Source organism: Equus przewalskii, chromosome 19, assembly GCF_037783145.1.
Source record: "Equus przewalskii isolate Varuska chromosome 19, EquPr2, whole genome shotgun sequence".
NCBI lineage: Eukaryota > Metazoa > Chordata > Mammalia > Perissodactyla > Equidae > Equus > Equus przewalskii.
This window is the reverse complement of record NC_091849.1, coordinates 41,511,039-41,525,073: the sequence shown is the minus strand read 5'-3', so window position 1 is coordinate 41,525,073 and position 14,035 is coordinate 41,511,039. Positions and strand designations below refer to the sequence as shown.

Sequence of the window (14,035 nt, the reverse complement as noted above, 5' to 3'; positions counted from 1 at the left end):
AGGGTGGAGTGGCAAAGCGGTGTGGCCCTGGTCCCTGCAGTGTTCACCCGCTGCCGACCACGCACTGAACATCGTGAGTTGGGTCCTTGAAGCTTGCTAGAGCTGCCGTCCCGGGAGGGAGGGCTTCTGCTGCTCAAGCTTTTGCTTGTCTCTGAGGGGTTCTGGGTGCATGTCCATAGCAGAAAGGATATTCCTTGAGAGAGAGAATAATAATAAAACGACAACAACGGAAACTACCATCTTTGAATGCTTGCCATGCGCCGGGCACATGTGAGATGTTTCTGCCCGTTTACTCCTCAGAACCCCTCTGTGGGGTAAAGACTGTTATCATCCTCACTGGACAAAACAGACTGAGAGGTTTTAGTAACTCCCTCAAAGGCCCAAGGCGTGGAGCCAGGCTTTGAACTCCAGCAGCCTGACTCCAGAGCCTTGTCCTTCTCCCTGTTGTGGGGACCCCACCCCACCCCCAGCCCAAGGCTGCTTGCCTCTACCTGTCATCTCAATGGGTCTGAAGGCAGCTGAGCTGTAGTGTAGACCATGGGGTGATGGGCCTCACCCATCACCTTGTTCACGCCCTCAGTTCTCAGATGGGAGAACTGACTTCAGTGATGAAGAGGAGGAGGAGTGGGAGAAGGAAGAAAGCGCTGTAGCCTTCCTCCTTGGGGCTTTTTGTCTGCCTGTGACATTCCATTCTCACCCCTCCTCAAATTTGCCATTTCATTGAGTGACATTTTCTAATTGAATGCACCTGGGCAGAAACTCCTCCCCATATCAGCCCTTTGCATTGCTTTTATTTTTTCTTTTATGGAAAAAACAAGCATAGCCCCTTATTCCTGTGAGATGGAGGTGAATGGTAAAGTTCCCAGGCAGACCAGCCAGGCTTCCAGGAGCTTACTTGCCTCCTCAGAGGACAGCCAGCTTCTAGGTGACCGGCTCCTTGGCCCTGGAGCTCCAGGATGACTCTGCTCTGGGCATGGCAGTCGCAGCCAGGGGCGAGGCAGAGGTGGCTTTCAAAACACCCTGCTCGCCAGGAGCTCCCTTCCCCATGGTGCAGGGTCACACCCCGGCTTCCAGGACCGGGCAGTCTCTGCGTGCCCCTTCCTCAGTAAGTCAACCCCTAATGAATCAGGACACACTCCTGGAACAGCACTAGAGGCAGGAGATGGAGTGGTTAGGAGCAGGGACTCTGAAGCCAGACTGTCTGGGTTGAATCCTGCCTCTATGACTTACTAGCTGTGTGACCTCAGGCAAATTATTTAGCCAGTCTGAGTATGGGTGTCTCTTTCCGTAAAGTGGGGGAGAAATAATAGTTTACTTCTCATAAGATGGATGTGCAAATGAGATGATTTAATACCTATCAGGCATGTACAGTGCCTGGAACACAGTGGAGACTCCACGGAGGGCTGTTATTGTCACTGGTGGTCACAGCACAGTGCTAGGGCCTGCAGAGGAGACACAGGCATATAGGACACGATCCCTGTCCTCGAGGGGAGGCAGGATAGGATTAAAAAGGGTACCGTTTGGGAGGAGCTACATAGACCTTCAGTAAGTTATTTCATTCCATTGTACCTCAGTTTTCCCATCTGAAGATAAATCTTAGAGGGTGAGATGGTGAATTGTAAGCACCCTGCCCAGTGCCTGGTGCATAGTTACATCTCACTTCATGTGGATCATCTTCCCGTTTCCAGGAACTTACTCTCTGGCTAGGAGGAGAGCGCAGGTCCAGAACCAGCCAGCCAAACGTAGGGCGTGTGCAGTGGGATCTGCACAAGTTTGGAGGCCAGAGGGTTGGTTCTCGCAGCTGGATTGTTCTAGGAAGGCTTCCTGGAGGAGGTAGGACCTAAGCTGGGCCTTGAAGGATGAATACATGAACTGAGCAGAGAGGATAAATGGGCTGACTAGTGATGGGAGCGGGGACTGAGGAGATGGGGAGATGGGGAGGGCAAGGAAGGACCTGCCAGGGTTTCAGAGGTCTATGGGGGAGAAGATTCTGCTGCTCTTCTCTCTTTCCCGTATCATTGTCTAACTGGAGTTTTCCCTGCTGTCTGACTTACATCCCCCTTGCTGCAGTCCATGGCCAGTCCTCTCTAGTGGAGGGCAGTGGTTATTTTAGACTAAGTGAGCTTTTGATGTCTTTCTTAAGCAGCTTTATGCCTGACACTGGGGTAAAGACCAGGTGAGATTCCTTAGACAAAAGCAGCAGGAATTCCGAGGGCCAGTGTCCGGGGGAAAGTCTTCGGCCATAAACGACCAAAAGAAGTCATCATCTATGACGCAAGAGCCAGGCCCGGGGGTGCTCATGGCAGGGAAGTGAGGGAAATAAAGAACAGATTATTAAATCAGGGCCGGGGGACACACTGGCTGATCATTTGGGAAAAGCAAAGCTAAAGCTCCACTTACTATGATACGCTGAATAAATGTAGGTAACAATTTACACGTTAAGAAAAAACAAAATTTTATTGTATGCACTCTTGAAAATGCAGATTTTGGGGGCCTCATCACAGACTGGAAGAATGAAGAGCCCTGAGGCAGGGCCCAGAAATCTGCATTTTCAACAAGCTCCCTGGGTGATCAAAAAAAATCATCTATGAGTATTTCCTACATTTTCTTCTAGTACTTATATAACTTTAGTACTTTATATAAGTGCTATATAACTCTAGACATGATTCAAAGGCAGAAATCATTAAAGAAAATATTAGTAAATAAGGCTACATAAAAAGAAAAATATTTGGGGGGCCAGCCCGGTGGCGCAGCGGTTAAGTTTGCACGTTCCGCTTCTCAGCAGCCTGGGGTTCCTCGGTTCGGATCCTGGGTGCGGACATGGCACCGCTTGGCAAGCCATGCTGTGGTAGGCATCCCACATATAAAGTAGAGGAAGATGGGCACAGATGTTAGCTCAGGGCCAGGCTTCCTCAGCAAAAAGAGGAGGATTGGCAGTAGTTAGCTCAGGGCTAATCTTCCTCAAAAAATAAATAAATAAATAAAAATATTTGTTTAAAAAAAACCACTTCACCATGAGCAAAAAATAAAAGACAGGGAACTGAAAAAATTTGCAAGATATATGACAAAGAAAAAAATATGAAAAAGGGTTCATATCCTGAAAATGTAATGAGCACGTATAAATCAATAAGAAAACAAACATCCCTATAAAAGAATGGACAAAGACACGAATAGGTAATTAATCTATATAATAAATGTAAGTGTCTTATATGTCAAAATGTTATTACCGATAAGCCACTTTTCATCTCTCCAGTTTTCTTTCTCCATAAAGAAAAATGGTATATATATATACAATGGAATATTATTCAGCCATAAAAAGAAGGAAATCCTGCCGTTTGAAGCAACATGGATGGACCTTGAGGGCATTATACTAAGTGAAATAAGACAGAGAAAGACAAATACTGTATGATCTCACTTACATATGGAATCTAAAATCCTTACTGGTAGAAACAGAACAGATTGGTGGTTGTCCGAGGTGGGGGATGGGGGAGGGGGAAATGATTGAAGGTGGTCAAAAAGTACAGATTTCCGGTTCTAAGATAAATAAGTTCCGGGGATGTAATGTCCAGCATGGTGACTATAGTTAACAGTGCTGTATTGTATATTTGAAAGTGGGTAAGAGAGTAGATCTTAAAAGTTCTCATTCAAGAAAAAAAATTGTAACTGTGAGGTAATGGATGTTAACTAAACTTATTGTGGTGATAATTTTGGAATATATATACTTATATTAAATCTTTATGTTGTATACCCTAAACTAATATAATTGATATATATGTCAATTATATCTCAATAAAACTGGGGAGGGGCTGGCCTGGTGGCGCAGTGGTTAAGATTACACGTTCTGCTTCTTGGCGGCCTGGGGTTTGCCAGTTCGGATCCTGGGTGCAGACATGGCACCACTTGGCTAAAGCCATGCTGTGGTAGGTGTCCCATGTATAAAGTAAAGGAAGATGGGCATGGATGTTAGCTCAGGGCCAGTCTTCCTCAGCAAAAAGAGGAGGATTGGCAGTAGTTAGCTGAGGGCTAATCTTCCTCAAAAAAAAAAAATAATAAAATAAAATAAATAAAAATAAAACTGGGGGAAAAAATTTAAAATAATGGTGATTTACTGTCATCAAAGACACACAGTCTTCTAACTTGAACAGTCCTATTCAGTAATTCTGAAAGTAGAGAGACACCTTCCTCCAAGACAGATCTGGTTTCTGGTTATGCACTTATTTCCAAAGCTAGATTTTTAGTTTTCCTGCACCCTAAAAATCTCTTACACTTTAGCATCTTTGCCTCCCCATAACTTCATACCTAATCTTCATAATTTTGTCTATTGTTCTTTTTTTTAAGATTGGCCCTGATCTAACATCTGTTGCCAATCTCTTTTTTTCACTCTTCTCCCCAGAGCCCCCCAGTACACAGTTGTATATTCTAGTTGTAGGTCCTTCGAGAGTTCTACTACGCCGCCTCAGCATGGCTTGATGAATGGTGCTAGGTCTGCGCCCAGGATCCGAACCAGCAAAACCCTGGGGCCCCAAAGCAGAGCGCGTGAACTTAACCACCCTGCCATGGGGCCAAGTTCTTTTTAATGAAAAAGTGCACTGCAATTATTAATTAGCTAAAGAAACTTCATATTTGTATTTCTGGGGACAGGATTAAAGAATTTGTAAGATTAGACAGAGCGTGTGACACATTCATGTTGGCACAACAAGATCTCGAATTAGAAAATATATATATTATTACTGATAAGCTACTTTTCATCTCTCCAGTTGGCAAGAGTTGTGGTTTTAAAAAAACTACATATCTAATGTTTGTTCATTAGATTAGTTCAGCCTTTCAGCAGGGAGATTTGGTAATAAGAATTGTATCAAAAGCCTTAGAATATTTCATAACCTTAGATTGAGAAATTCCACTTCTAGAAATTAATTCAGTTCTAGAAATAATCATGAGTGTGCACAAATATATTACCACAAAAATATTTTACATATTGTTTCCAATAGAGAAGAACTAGAAACAACTTAAATTTCCCACAATACAGATTTGGTAAAATGCAGTATGATACACCCAATAACATACTATGTAGCCATTAAAAATAATGTTGTAGAATATTTAATGACATGGAAAAGTGTTAACGGTATATTCTTTATTGACAAAAACAGCTTACAAAACAGTTTGTAATGATCTCATTTTTAAAAATGTGTTTATAGAATAGTTTTAGAAAAATAAACATTGACATTTTAAAGAGTTATCTCTGGATGGTGAAATTGCAAGTAATTATTATTTTCCCTTTTTTGTGTCTTATCTGTATTTTCCAAGTGTTTTGCAATGCAAATGAATATTTCCATGATATGGAAACTACAATAAAATTTATTCTATAGAAAAGAGCAATTCATTGAGAAAATGCTTCACATAGAACTTGCCTTTTCTGTACAGTGTCATTTCTCTAGTAACTCACTTCCTTAGTGTCTCCTTTCTTGGGAGGACCCCAGGAGAGGCAGGAATCCCCAAGGCCTCCTTCCACTTGGAGCATAACTGGAGGCCTGTGGTCTGCCTCTTGGTCATGTGGAATCCAGCTTTGGGGAAACTACAAAGTAATCCCAAGTTTGGGAGGTAGAAGAAATCGCAACTGGAAGATTTTATAGTCTGAGCAAGAAACTCTTTCAGAGAGGATCTAGTTTCTCCGCCCACGTTTTCCTCAAACAGAAACTAAGGCGGATTTCAGGGCTTGTCCAAGGCCACACAGCCAACTTAATGACAAGGTGAGGCCTTGAATCCATGGGCTTTCCGCCCTGTTGTGTTTCTGTAATGTGCTGATTTCGACCAGCCCTTCTCATGCTTTAATATGCGCAGGAATCACCGGGGATCCTATTAAAATGCAGATTTGGGTCCAGCAGGTGGGCCCGAGGGCCTGCGTTTCTAACCAGCTCTCAGGCGTAGCAGATGTTGTTGGTCTGGGGATCCCAGTTTAAAGTAGCAATGGTGTGGAGGACAGGTTCTGGGGCCAGATTGTCGGCTTCCCAATCCTAGCTCTGCCGCAGACTAACTGCATGATTGTCACAGTGACTGTGCTTCGGTTTCCTCGTCTGCAAAATAAGCAGAATACCTAACTCATAGAGTTTCCGCGAGGATTTAATCAGTTATTACACAGTAAACGCTTAGAACAGTGTTCACTAAAAACTAGTTATTATTTATCCCCTAGAGCAAGCAGCGGGTGAAGCAGGGTTTGACGAATGAATGAATAACCTTTGGAGAAAGGTTCTTTCCTAGGCAAGGAAAAGCAGAGAAGCAAAATGGGAGGGCTCTTTCAGTGGGGAAGAGGCCCACCTCCAAGACGGTGCTCGCCACTGGGTGGTCAGAAGGGCCCGGAGCGCCCGGAAGCCGGCCGGCCCGCGCCGCGCGGACCAATGCGGCGGCGGGGAGGGCGGGGGAGTGCCCGCCAGCCCTTTCCGTCCGGGCGCCGGCAGCCCCGCCCCTCGGGACGTTGCGCCGCTCAGCCTTCCAGTCTTGCTACATCCTCGCGAGGGGCGGGGCGCCTGTCAGGGAAGCGGCGCGCGCGCCGGCGCGGGCGGGCTGGGGCTCGGCCGCGCAGTGCCAGCGCCAGCGCCAGACCCGCGCCCCGCGCTCTCCGGCCCGCCGCCCGCGTTCTGGCTCGCGAGCCCGCACTCCCGCCCTGCCTGTGCGCTGCCCGAGGATGGAGCTGTTGTGCTGCGAGGGCACCCGGCACGCGCCCCGGGCCGGGCCGGACCCGCGACTGCTGGGGGACCAGCGTGTCCTGCAGAGCTTGCTCCGCCTGGAGGAGCGCTACGTGCCCCGCGCCTCCTACTTCCAGTGCGTGCAGAGGGAGATCAAGCCGCACATGCGGAAGATGCTGGCGTACTGGATGCTGGAGGTATGGCCGGGACGGGTCTCCCCTCCCCCGCCGCCCCTGCGTCCCGGGCTCCGGACATCCCGGGGCCGCCCTATAGGGACATCCTGGTCCCAACAACAATCAGCAAGATGCTTCGGTGGCCCAGATCCCCAGGCGTGGCCTTTCACTCGGGCATCCTCGCCGGCTGCCTCTCTGTGCCCTTTTCCCTTCCCCAACCCTGACTCTGACTGCCAGTCGTTTGGCACCCTAACCAACCCTCTCTTCGGGCCAGGAAAGCGGGACAAGGGCCACCCTCTTCTCTCCGGCTTCTCTTAGCGTCTCCTACTTCCCTCCCCCGCCCGGTCTTCTCTGGAGCGCGCGCCTGGAAAACCCTGGGCTCGGCCGCCCCCGCCCCGGAGCCGGTTCCTGTGTCTGTCGCGGGGTTCTGGCGGGGAAGGCGGTGGGGGTGGCGCGCTCGCTGTTCCGGCCGTCAGGGAAATGAAAAGTGCGGGAGGCAGCGGCAGGAGTCTCCTCCCTTCCCTTTGGGTGTGTGCAGTGGGTGGTGGTGAGGGGGGTAAGGTCTCAGGTCTCTGGCTACCATGGGTGACTCTTCCGTTACCAACCCCCCCCCCACTGCTATGGGGGAGGGAAGTCTCAGTTTGGAATCCTTATTAAGGAAGGGAGCCTCTGGCGTCCCCCACCCTCCAGGGGAGGGGGAAGGAGGCAACGCGGAGGAAGGGGGGGGCGTCACCTTGGGGAGGGCGCATCCTCCTCCGTATTAGTCCTTGACGTTGTGAGTACACTTATCCCCCTCCCCTTTTTGCTCCCCATTCCATCTCCCTTCAGCGCCCCCCACCCCCGCTTTAGTGCTGCTGCGATTCCCACGCCCCTGCTCCAGAAGTGACTGTGCGCCCTCCCCACCAGGTATGTGAGGAGCAGCGCTGTGAGGAAGAAGTCTTCCCCCTGGCCATGAACTACCTGGATCGCTACCTGTCCTGCGTCCCCACCCGCAAGGCGCAGTTGCAGCTCCTGGGTGCGGTCTGCATGCTGCTGGCCTCCAAGCTGCGCGAGACTACACCCCTGACCATCGAAAAACTGTGCATCTACACCGACCACTCAGTCTCTCCCCGCCAGCTGCGGGTGCGTGCCTAACTCCCCCCACCCCCAACACCTGCTGCTTCCTCACTTACCGGGAAAAGGAAAGCTAAGATCTCAGAGGCTTTCTGCCCTCTGGGGAAGGAGCATGGCTAGCAGAGGTTGTGTTTTTGGACAAAAGATGGGGCAGTGTGGTGTGATGGTCAGGGTAGCCCCAGCCTGGCTTGAGCTCCTGGCAGGAACTAAATCCCCTTCTCCTGACCTCCAGGGGGTGCCACTCCTTCCTGGTCTTTTCCCGAGATCCCAACAAGTCCAACTGCATGTCTACACTCACTAGTACTTTGCCTCTGGGTTTACACAGCCACCATGAGTTATTTATTGGCAGCAGCAGGACATGCCTGTACACCCCCACTGGAGTGGGGGAGTGGAATGTGCCTCATGTGGGGGAGGGGGGCTGCCTTGGTTGAGTCTTTATCCCAGTGTGGACTTTGTGATTGAAAAGCCGCCCAGAGCAGATTAAAGCCAGGCCCTGATTGCTCTAAGGAACGGCCAAGGAGTTTCATCCCACCTTCTTTCCTTCCCCTTATATCCCAGAAGAGACAGCTCCTTCCTAATCCTCCATTCCCTGTCCTCATTCTGAGGAACTTGAGCAGCTGCTCCAGGCCTGGTGGAACCATCTCTCCCTTTCCCCCTCAGCCAAAGGCTGGAGCTGAGGGACAGACAGGGAGCTGAGCTGCAGCTGCTTCGGATGTGATAATGATGCCCCCTCCCCTGGCCCGCCCTCTCTGACCAAGGTCTTTCATAACCCTGTGGGGAGCTGCTGTCACTCCTGTGGTTTGGGAAGTGGCTCCCTGGGCCTCTTGCTGGGAACTTGGGCTGGGCTCTTCCCGGGGCAGGAGAGCCCCTGGTTCTCTTCCCCCCTGAGCCTGGAGAAGAGGTGGGGGCGCAGCTTGGATCTGGAAGAGGTTATTTAGGGCACACAGATCATCTCCAGGGGAGGCCTGGGGGAGAGGGTGGGTGAGCTGGCACCTTCCCCCACCTTGCTCTCCGTCTGTCCGCCAAGTCTTCTCCTGACCCTGAGAGGAGTCTCTGGGCCCCATCTCCCGGGGAGGAGGGCAGCATGCAGGCTGCTGTGATTGGCTGGCCAGGAAGCCAGGGTACTGGGGCCCCCGACTGCTGCTTGTCGAGGAACAGGATTCCTCTTCCTGCCAAGTAGCTCTCAGAGATGGGAGTAGGAGGCCAGAGTTGGGAATCTGGGAGGCCCCACAGTTCTTTGTGATGAATCTGGTAGTTTTTGGCAAGTCTGAAGGTGGAGCTGGTTTCAAGGGCCGGTGAGCAAGATGTTTCTAGAGGGGTTTGGCCTGGAAGGTAGAAGGGGACTTCCTTTTTGTGAAAAGATTGGGATGGTATGTGTGCCTTTGTGTGACGGGAGTTCTTTAGAACAGGCAAAAAGTACTCTTCCCCCACTCTCTCTGCCTGAGCTGGGGGTGGAGCGTGCAGATGACTTCCTAGAAGGTCAGAGTTGGAAGGGACCTCAGAGAACTGCAGTCAGTCCAAATCCTCGCGCAGCAGGGAAGGTTGAGGCCCAGAGGAGAGAAGGGTCCTGCCTCAGCATCGCTGAAGCAGATGAGGGGAATGTGGGTCTTCTAGGTAGCCCAGGTGGCCTTAAAGGCTAGGATGTGAGGGGAGCTGCCAGCCACTGCAGCTAATGGCTCCCACAGGTATGTTCTCCACCACTCGAGGGCTGAGATTCTCCGAGGTTGCCTGGACCCAGGGTGAGGTGGCCACCTTCCCTTACACAGGACCCCGTGCCTCCCCACAGGGAGAGCCTACTCTAAGTTGCCGTCTAGATGTTTCCTTGGAGACTAGCTGCTTTCTGTTTATTTTTGACTTAGGAGTCTGGCCACTGGGACAAGCATGGGAAGAAAATGCCAGCTTCTCTGCCCAGCTTCTGGCTCTGACCGGGCTATTTTCTGTGGGGCTCTGAGAGACCCTTGGGGCTGATTTGGGAGGATGACACCTAGGCTAGGGCCAGGAGACGGACGGCTGTGGCTGGGGGCCTGGAAGAGGTTGGGTGGGGTTGCCATTTCTGCCTCAGTAAGGAGTCAAACCCATGAGTTCCTTCCTGAGATAAAACAGTGAAGAAATCCTCATGTGTGCAACTCAGAAACGGGGCCAGAGCTGGGAACCCCAGATGAGTGGAGTGGGGTGGGGCTCACAGCCTCCCTCTCACATCTGGCAGTGGTATGTAGGCTTGGGCAGGTGGGGATAGGGCTTGGTCCCTCAGGGATCACCTGGACCCATCCTGTCTGGGGTGGCCTCCACTTTACTTCCTGAGACTCAAATGGCACTAGGGTTCCAGCTGAAGGGGTGGAGTAGGGTGCTATACCTCAGGACCCACCCCTGATGTCCCACCAAGGGGATGTGGGTTGGGTTGGGCAACCTTCCCTTTGAGGAACCTCAGGGGAGCTCAGTGGCTGTGTCACAGGATGCCTCATGCTCACTCGGTTTCTTTTAAGATGTGTGGACTTGGCTGGGAGGCAGAATTAGGGGAGGGGCTAGTGCTGATCTCCTCTTTCACAAATCCTTGGGATCATGGAGAATCTTTCTGCTTCACCCCAGAAGAGACTCAAGTTCATGGTGATGCTGGTGGTATCTGCTGCTGTAGTCTTTTCTTTCAACCCTGGCTGGAGAAGTGCTCAGAGCCCTGTACAAAGTCAGGAGGAGGTCTGGATTTCTGGCCCCTCGAAAGATAACCAAATAGGATTAAAGACACAATTCATGTAAAGCATGTAGTTTGGCACCTAGTAAATGATCAGTAGATACTCAAAGCAAATGTCCCCAGCTGTTCCCTGCCCTGGACGCTCCCTTCCACAGTGCCAGTCCCTAAATCCAGAAGCAGAACTGGGGTCTTGACCTTCAAGTTTGATGGGCTTCCTTCCCCATGAAACTTCTGCTTTACTGCCTCCCCTTCCCTTCTTCAGCCACTGACCCTACCCTCTTCCCCAACCTTCAGGACTGGGAGGTGCTGGTCCTGGGGAAACTCAAGTGGGACCTGGCTGCTGTGATTGCCCATGATTTCCTGGCCCTGATTCTGCACCGGCTCTCTCTGCCCCGTGACCGACAGGCCTTGGTCAAAAAGCACGCCCAGACCTTTTTGGCCCTCTGTGCTACAGGTAAGAGCCCTACACACATTTTTTGCAATGTCAGGAAAATCAGAAGACTTGTTAGGGTGAGAGCTAACTTCTGGTTTATACTCCTCTCAAAATTTATTTGTGAAAATTTTATCCCTTCTGAGCAGAAAGCAGCAGAACATAATCAGAGCTGGATGGGATCTTAGAGATCCCCAGAATGTAGGTGAGGACACTGAGGGCTTAGAGAGAAGTGACTTGCCCAGGGTCTCACAGTGATGAAACTGGAAGCAGAATCCAGGTCTCTTGACCCTATTTTGTCTCCACCCCAGGGAGACTTGTTCACTCCCCGGTCCCTGGCCAGGATCACCTACAGACCACCCTGGACCTGACCTGTGGAAGTTTCCTACTCACCCAAATCCTCTCTAGAAGAGGCCCTTTCCTGCCTTTCTCCCTTGCCTCTTAGACTACTCACTGCTGGGGTTTCCCAGTATGCCCCCTGCTCTATTCATGCTGCCTCACACTTTCTGAGGAATAGGAAGTTTGTGCAGGCTGTCATCCTTGGAAGTCCTCCTTGCCTCATGGTTCCCTCTCCCTTTCCAAGATTACACCTTTGCCATGTACCCGCCATCCATGATTGCCACAGGCAGCATTGGGGCTGCAGTGCAAGGCCTGGGCGCATGCTCCACATCCGGGGACGAGCTCACGGAGCTGCTGGCGGGGATCACAGGCACTGAAGTGGTGAGTGCTGGGCAGCTGGGAAGCAACCTGTCAGTTCCTGGAGCAGCGCTATTCCCTGAGCCTCCAGCAGAGGGAGGTGTCCATCCCCGCCTGGTCCCAAGTCCTGGTTTCACGGCCCACCCTTGGGGCTTCTGTGGCCGTTTATCTCCTCCCTTGGTCTGGAGAAGAGCAAGTGGCTTGGGTGGGTTGAAGGGCACTGTCCCTGGGTGCCCTTTTCTTGCCAAATGATGTGCCGGAGTAGGGGTAGGGGTTTGCTGTCAGACACAGGGCTGCTCTCACACCCTCTTGCCACATCCTCTTGCCAGTTTCTGAGAATTGAAGGCTGATTCCTGGGGCTGGGCTGTGGCCTAACCTCCCGACTTCCCTGTGTGCCGTGAGGTGTCCTTTCCCCTATACCTGCTGCCAGATGCTATGGGGGGTGGGGGGGGGGGGAAGGAAGTGGAACTTTAGTTCCAAAGGGGACCTTCCTCTATTCCACCCAACAGCCCCTCCTCACTGTTCCCCCTTGTTCCCAGGACTGCCTGCGGGCCTGTCAGGAGCAGATTGAAGCTGCGCTCAGGGAGAGCCTCAGGGAAGCTGCCCAGACCTCCCCCAGCCCAGCGCCCAAAGCCCCCAGGGGCTCCAGCAGCCAGGGACCCAGCCAGACTAGCACTCCCACAGATGTCACAGCCATCCACCTGTAGCCCCGGAGAGGCCCCCTCGAGTGGCCACCGACAGCAGAGGAGGGGACACTGCCATCCCCCCTCCTGCCTGCAGAATGAACCACAGGCCACATCTGAAGCCCGAGGGGGCTCCTTCCTATCCGCCCCTTGCAAAGCCGAAGGGGTCTGGCCCTACCTATCCCTGCAGTGTGCACTAAGGGGCCTGGCCTACTGTGTCTGCGCAGCTAGTCAGGCTCCTCCTCCCCGCGTCTAGCCAGCTCAGCTCCTCCCCTGATTCTAGCCGGGGTGGGCCAGGCTGGTCAGAGACAAACTGAAGTAGGTAAGATACATGTGCAAGCATTCCTTTCTGAGGCCCCCTTAGCTCTGGGGCTCTCATGTTCTCAACTGCCAAAATGCACCAGTGCCTTCTAGTTATTGCATTTGGATTGGGGTCTTTCTGAAGAAATTTCAGATGTTCTGATAGACCGTGTGAGGGGAAACAGTCTAGGCTCCTCTCAACACACTCTGGAGGCTCTGCATAATCCGTCTTCACAGCTGCTCCTAGAGGGAGGGGCCCAGGCCTCTGTCCGGGGCAAGAACCAACCAATTCCTCTTTGCTTTGCTTTCCGCTCAGCTTCTCTTGTGTGATTGAGGGGGGTCAGTGCTGAAGGAAGAGGTTGTTTTAATTTATTAATTGCTTTGAGTACAACTGTAAGAGGGCATGGTGGGGCCTGTCTACCCCATGAGTGGTGGTAACCCTGGTGGTTGCTGCATCCCTCCCCTCTGCTGCTGCTAGAGGATCTTTGTGGCCGAGGAGCTGCTACAGCCTGGGGTGGGGCCATGCCCTCCTCTCCCTTTGGCCCTCTGCTCCATCCTGGGAGGGGGATGAAACAGGGATGACCTGGAGGCGACCGAGACCCCTGTCTGGAGAGGGAGGCAAGCCCTGTTGACACAGGTCTTTCCTAAGGCCACAAGGTCCAGGCTAGTGGCCCAGGACCATCATGCTACCTTAATAAAGATTCTGGAATAAAACTGGCTTTGGCTTCTTGGATTGGATGGTGATGTGGGTAAAGCCTATTTCTAGACTGCATGAGGTAAAGAGGGCGGAGATCAAAGGTCTCCAGCAGGGTCACTGAGCCTTTTCTGTGAAGGGCCAGAGAGTAAATATTTTCAGCTTCGTGGGCCATATGGTCTCTGCCCCAGATATAGTTAGTTTTGCTTTACAATGTGACGTACACGTTCCTAAAAATCACTGCACCATGCGAAATTGCACAATAAAACCACAGGGCTTATGGGAAAAAATGGGGCTTAAGGCATAACACTCAAAAAACTTAAATGAGTGTCACATTTTTTTTTTCATAAAGAAAAAAAGGATAACATAAGTTTTTATAAATTAAATGGTTAAGAAACACACAAATACAATAAATAGATATGGCCTTTGTGGACGTGGAGGTCGGAAGGATGTGGAAGGCCAGCTGCAACACCAGATGTGGGTGTGGCTCCCAAACCACAAGGTGAACTGAGGGGGTGGTACGTGTTCAAGGTAGGGCAGTGCGTGTGTTATCTGGCTGGCTTCAGCTGGGTACAGTTTT

General features: G+C 51.4%; 1 protein-coding gene across 3 annotated transcripts in view; it reads left to right on the top strand.

Annotated features, from left to right (window-relative positions):
• CCND3 (cyclin D3) overlaps positions 1-13,475 on the top strand; it is an 84,695-nt gene extending 71,220 nt beyond the window's left edge. Inside the window, exons 1-5 of one of the 3 annotated variants that reach the window (XM_008538895.2) lie at positions 6,419-6,877; positions 7,760-7,975; positions 10,947-11,106; positions 11,666-11,802; positions 12,318-13,475. In XM_008538895.2, coding sequence (XP_008537117.1) covers positions 6,680-6,877; positions 7,760-7,975; positions 10,947-11,106; positions 11,666-11,802; positions 12,318-12,485 — 879 coding nt within the window. In that variant the 5' untranslated portion in view covers positions 6,419-6,679 and the 3' untranslated portion in view covers positions 12,486-13,475. Of the gene's footprint in view, positions 1-6,418; positions 6,878-7,759; positions 7,976-10,946; positions 11,107-11,665; positions 11,803-12,317 lie in introns of those variants that run through there. The other 2 variants (XM_070586056.1, XM_070586057.1) reach the window with 2 other exon arrangements.
• The last annotated feature ends 560 nt before the right edge of the window (positions 13,476-14,035 follow it).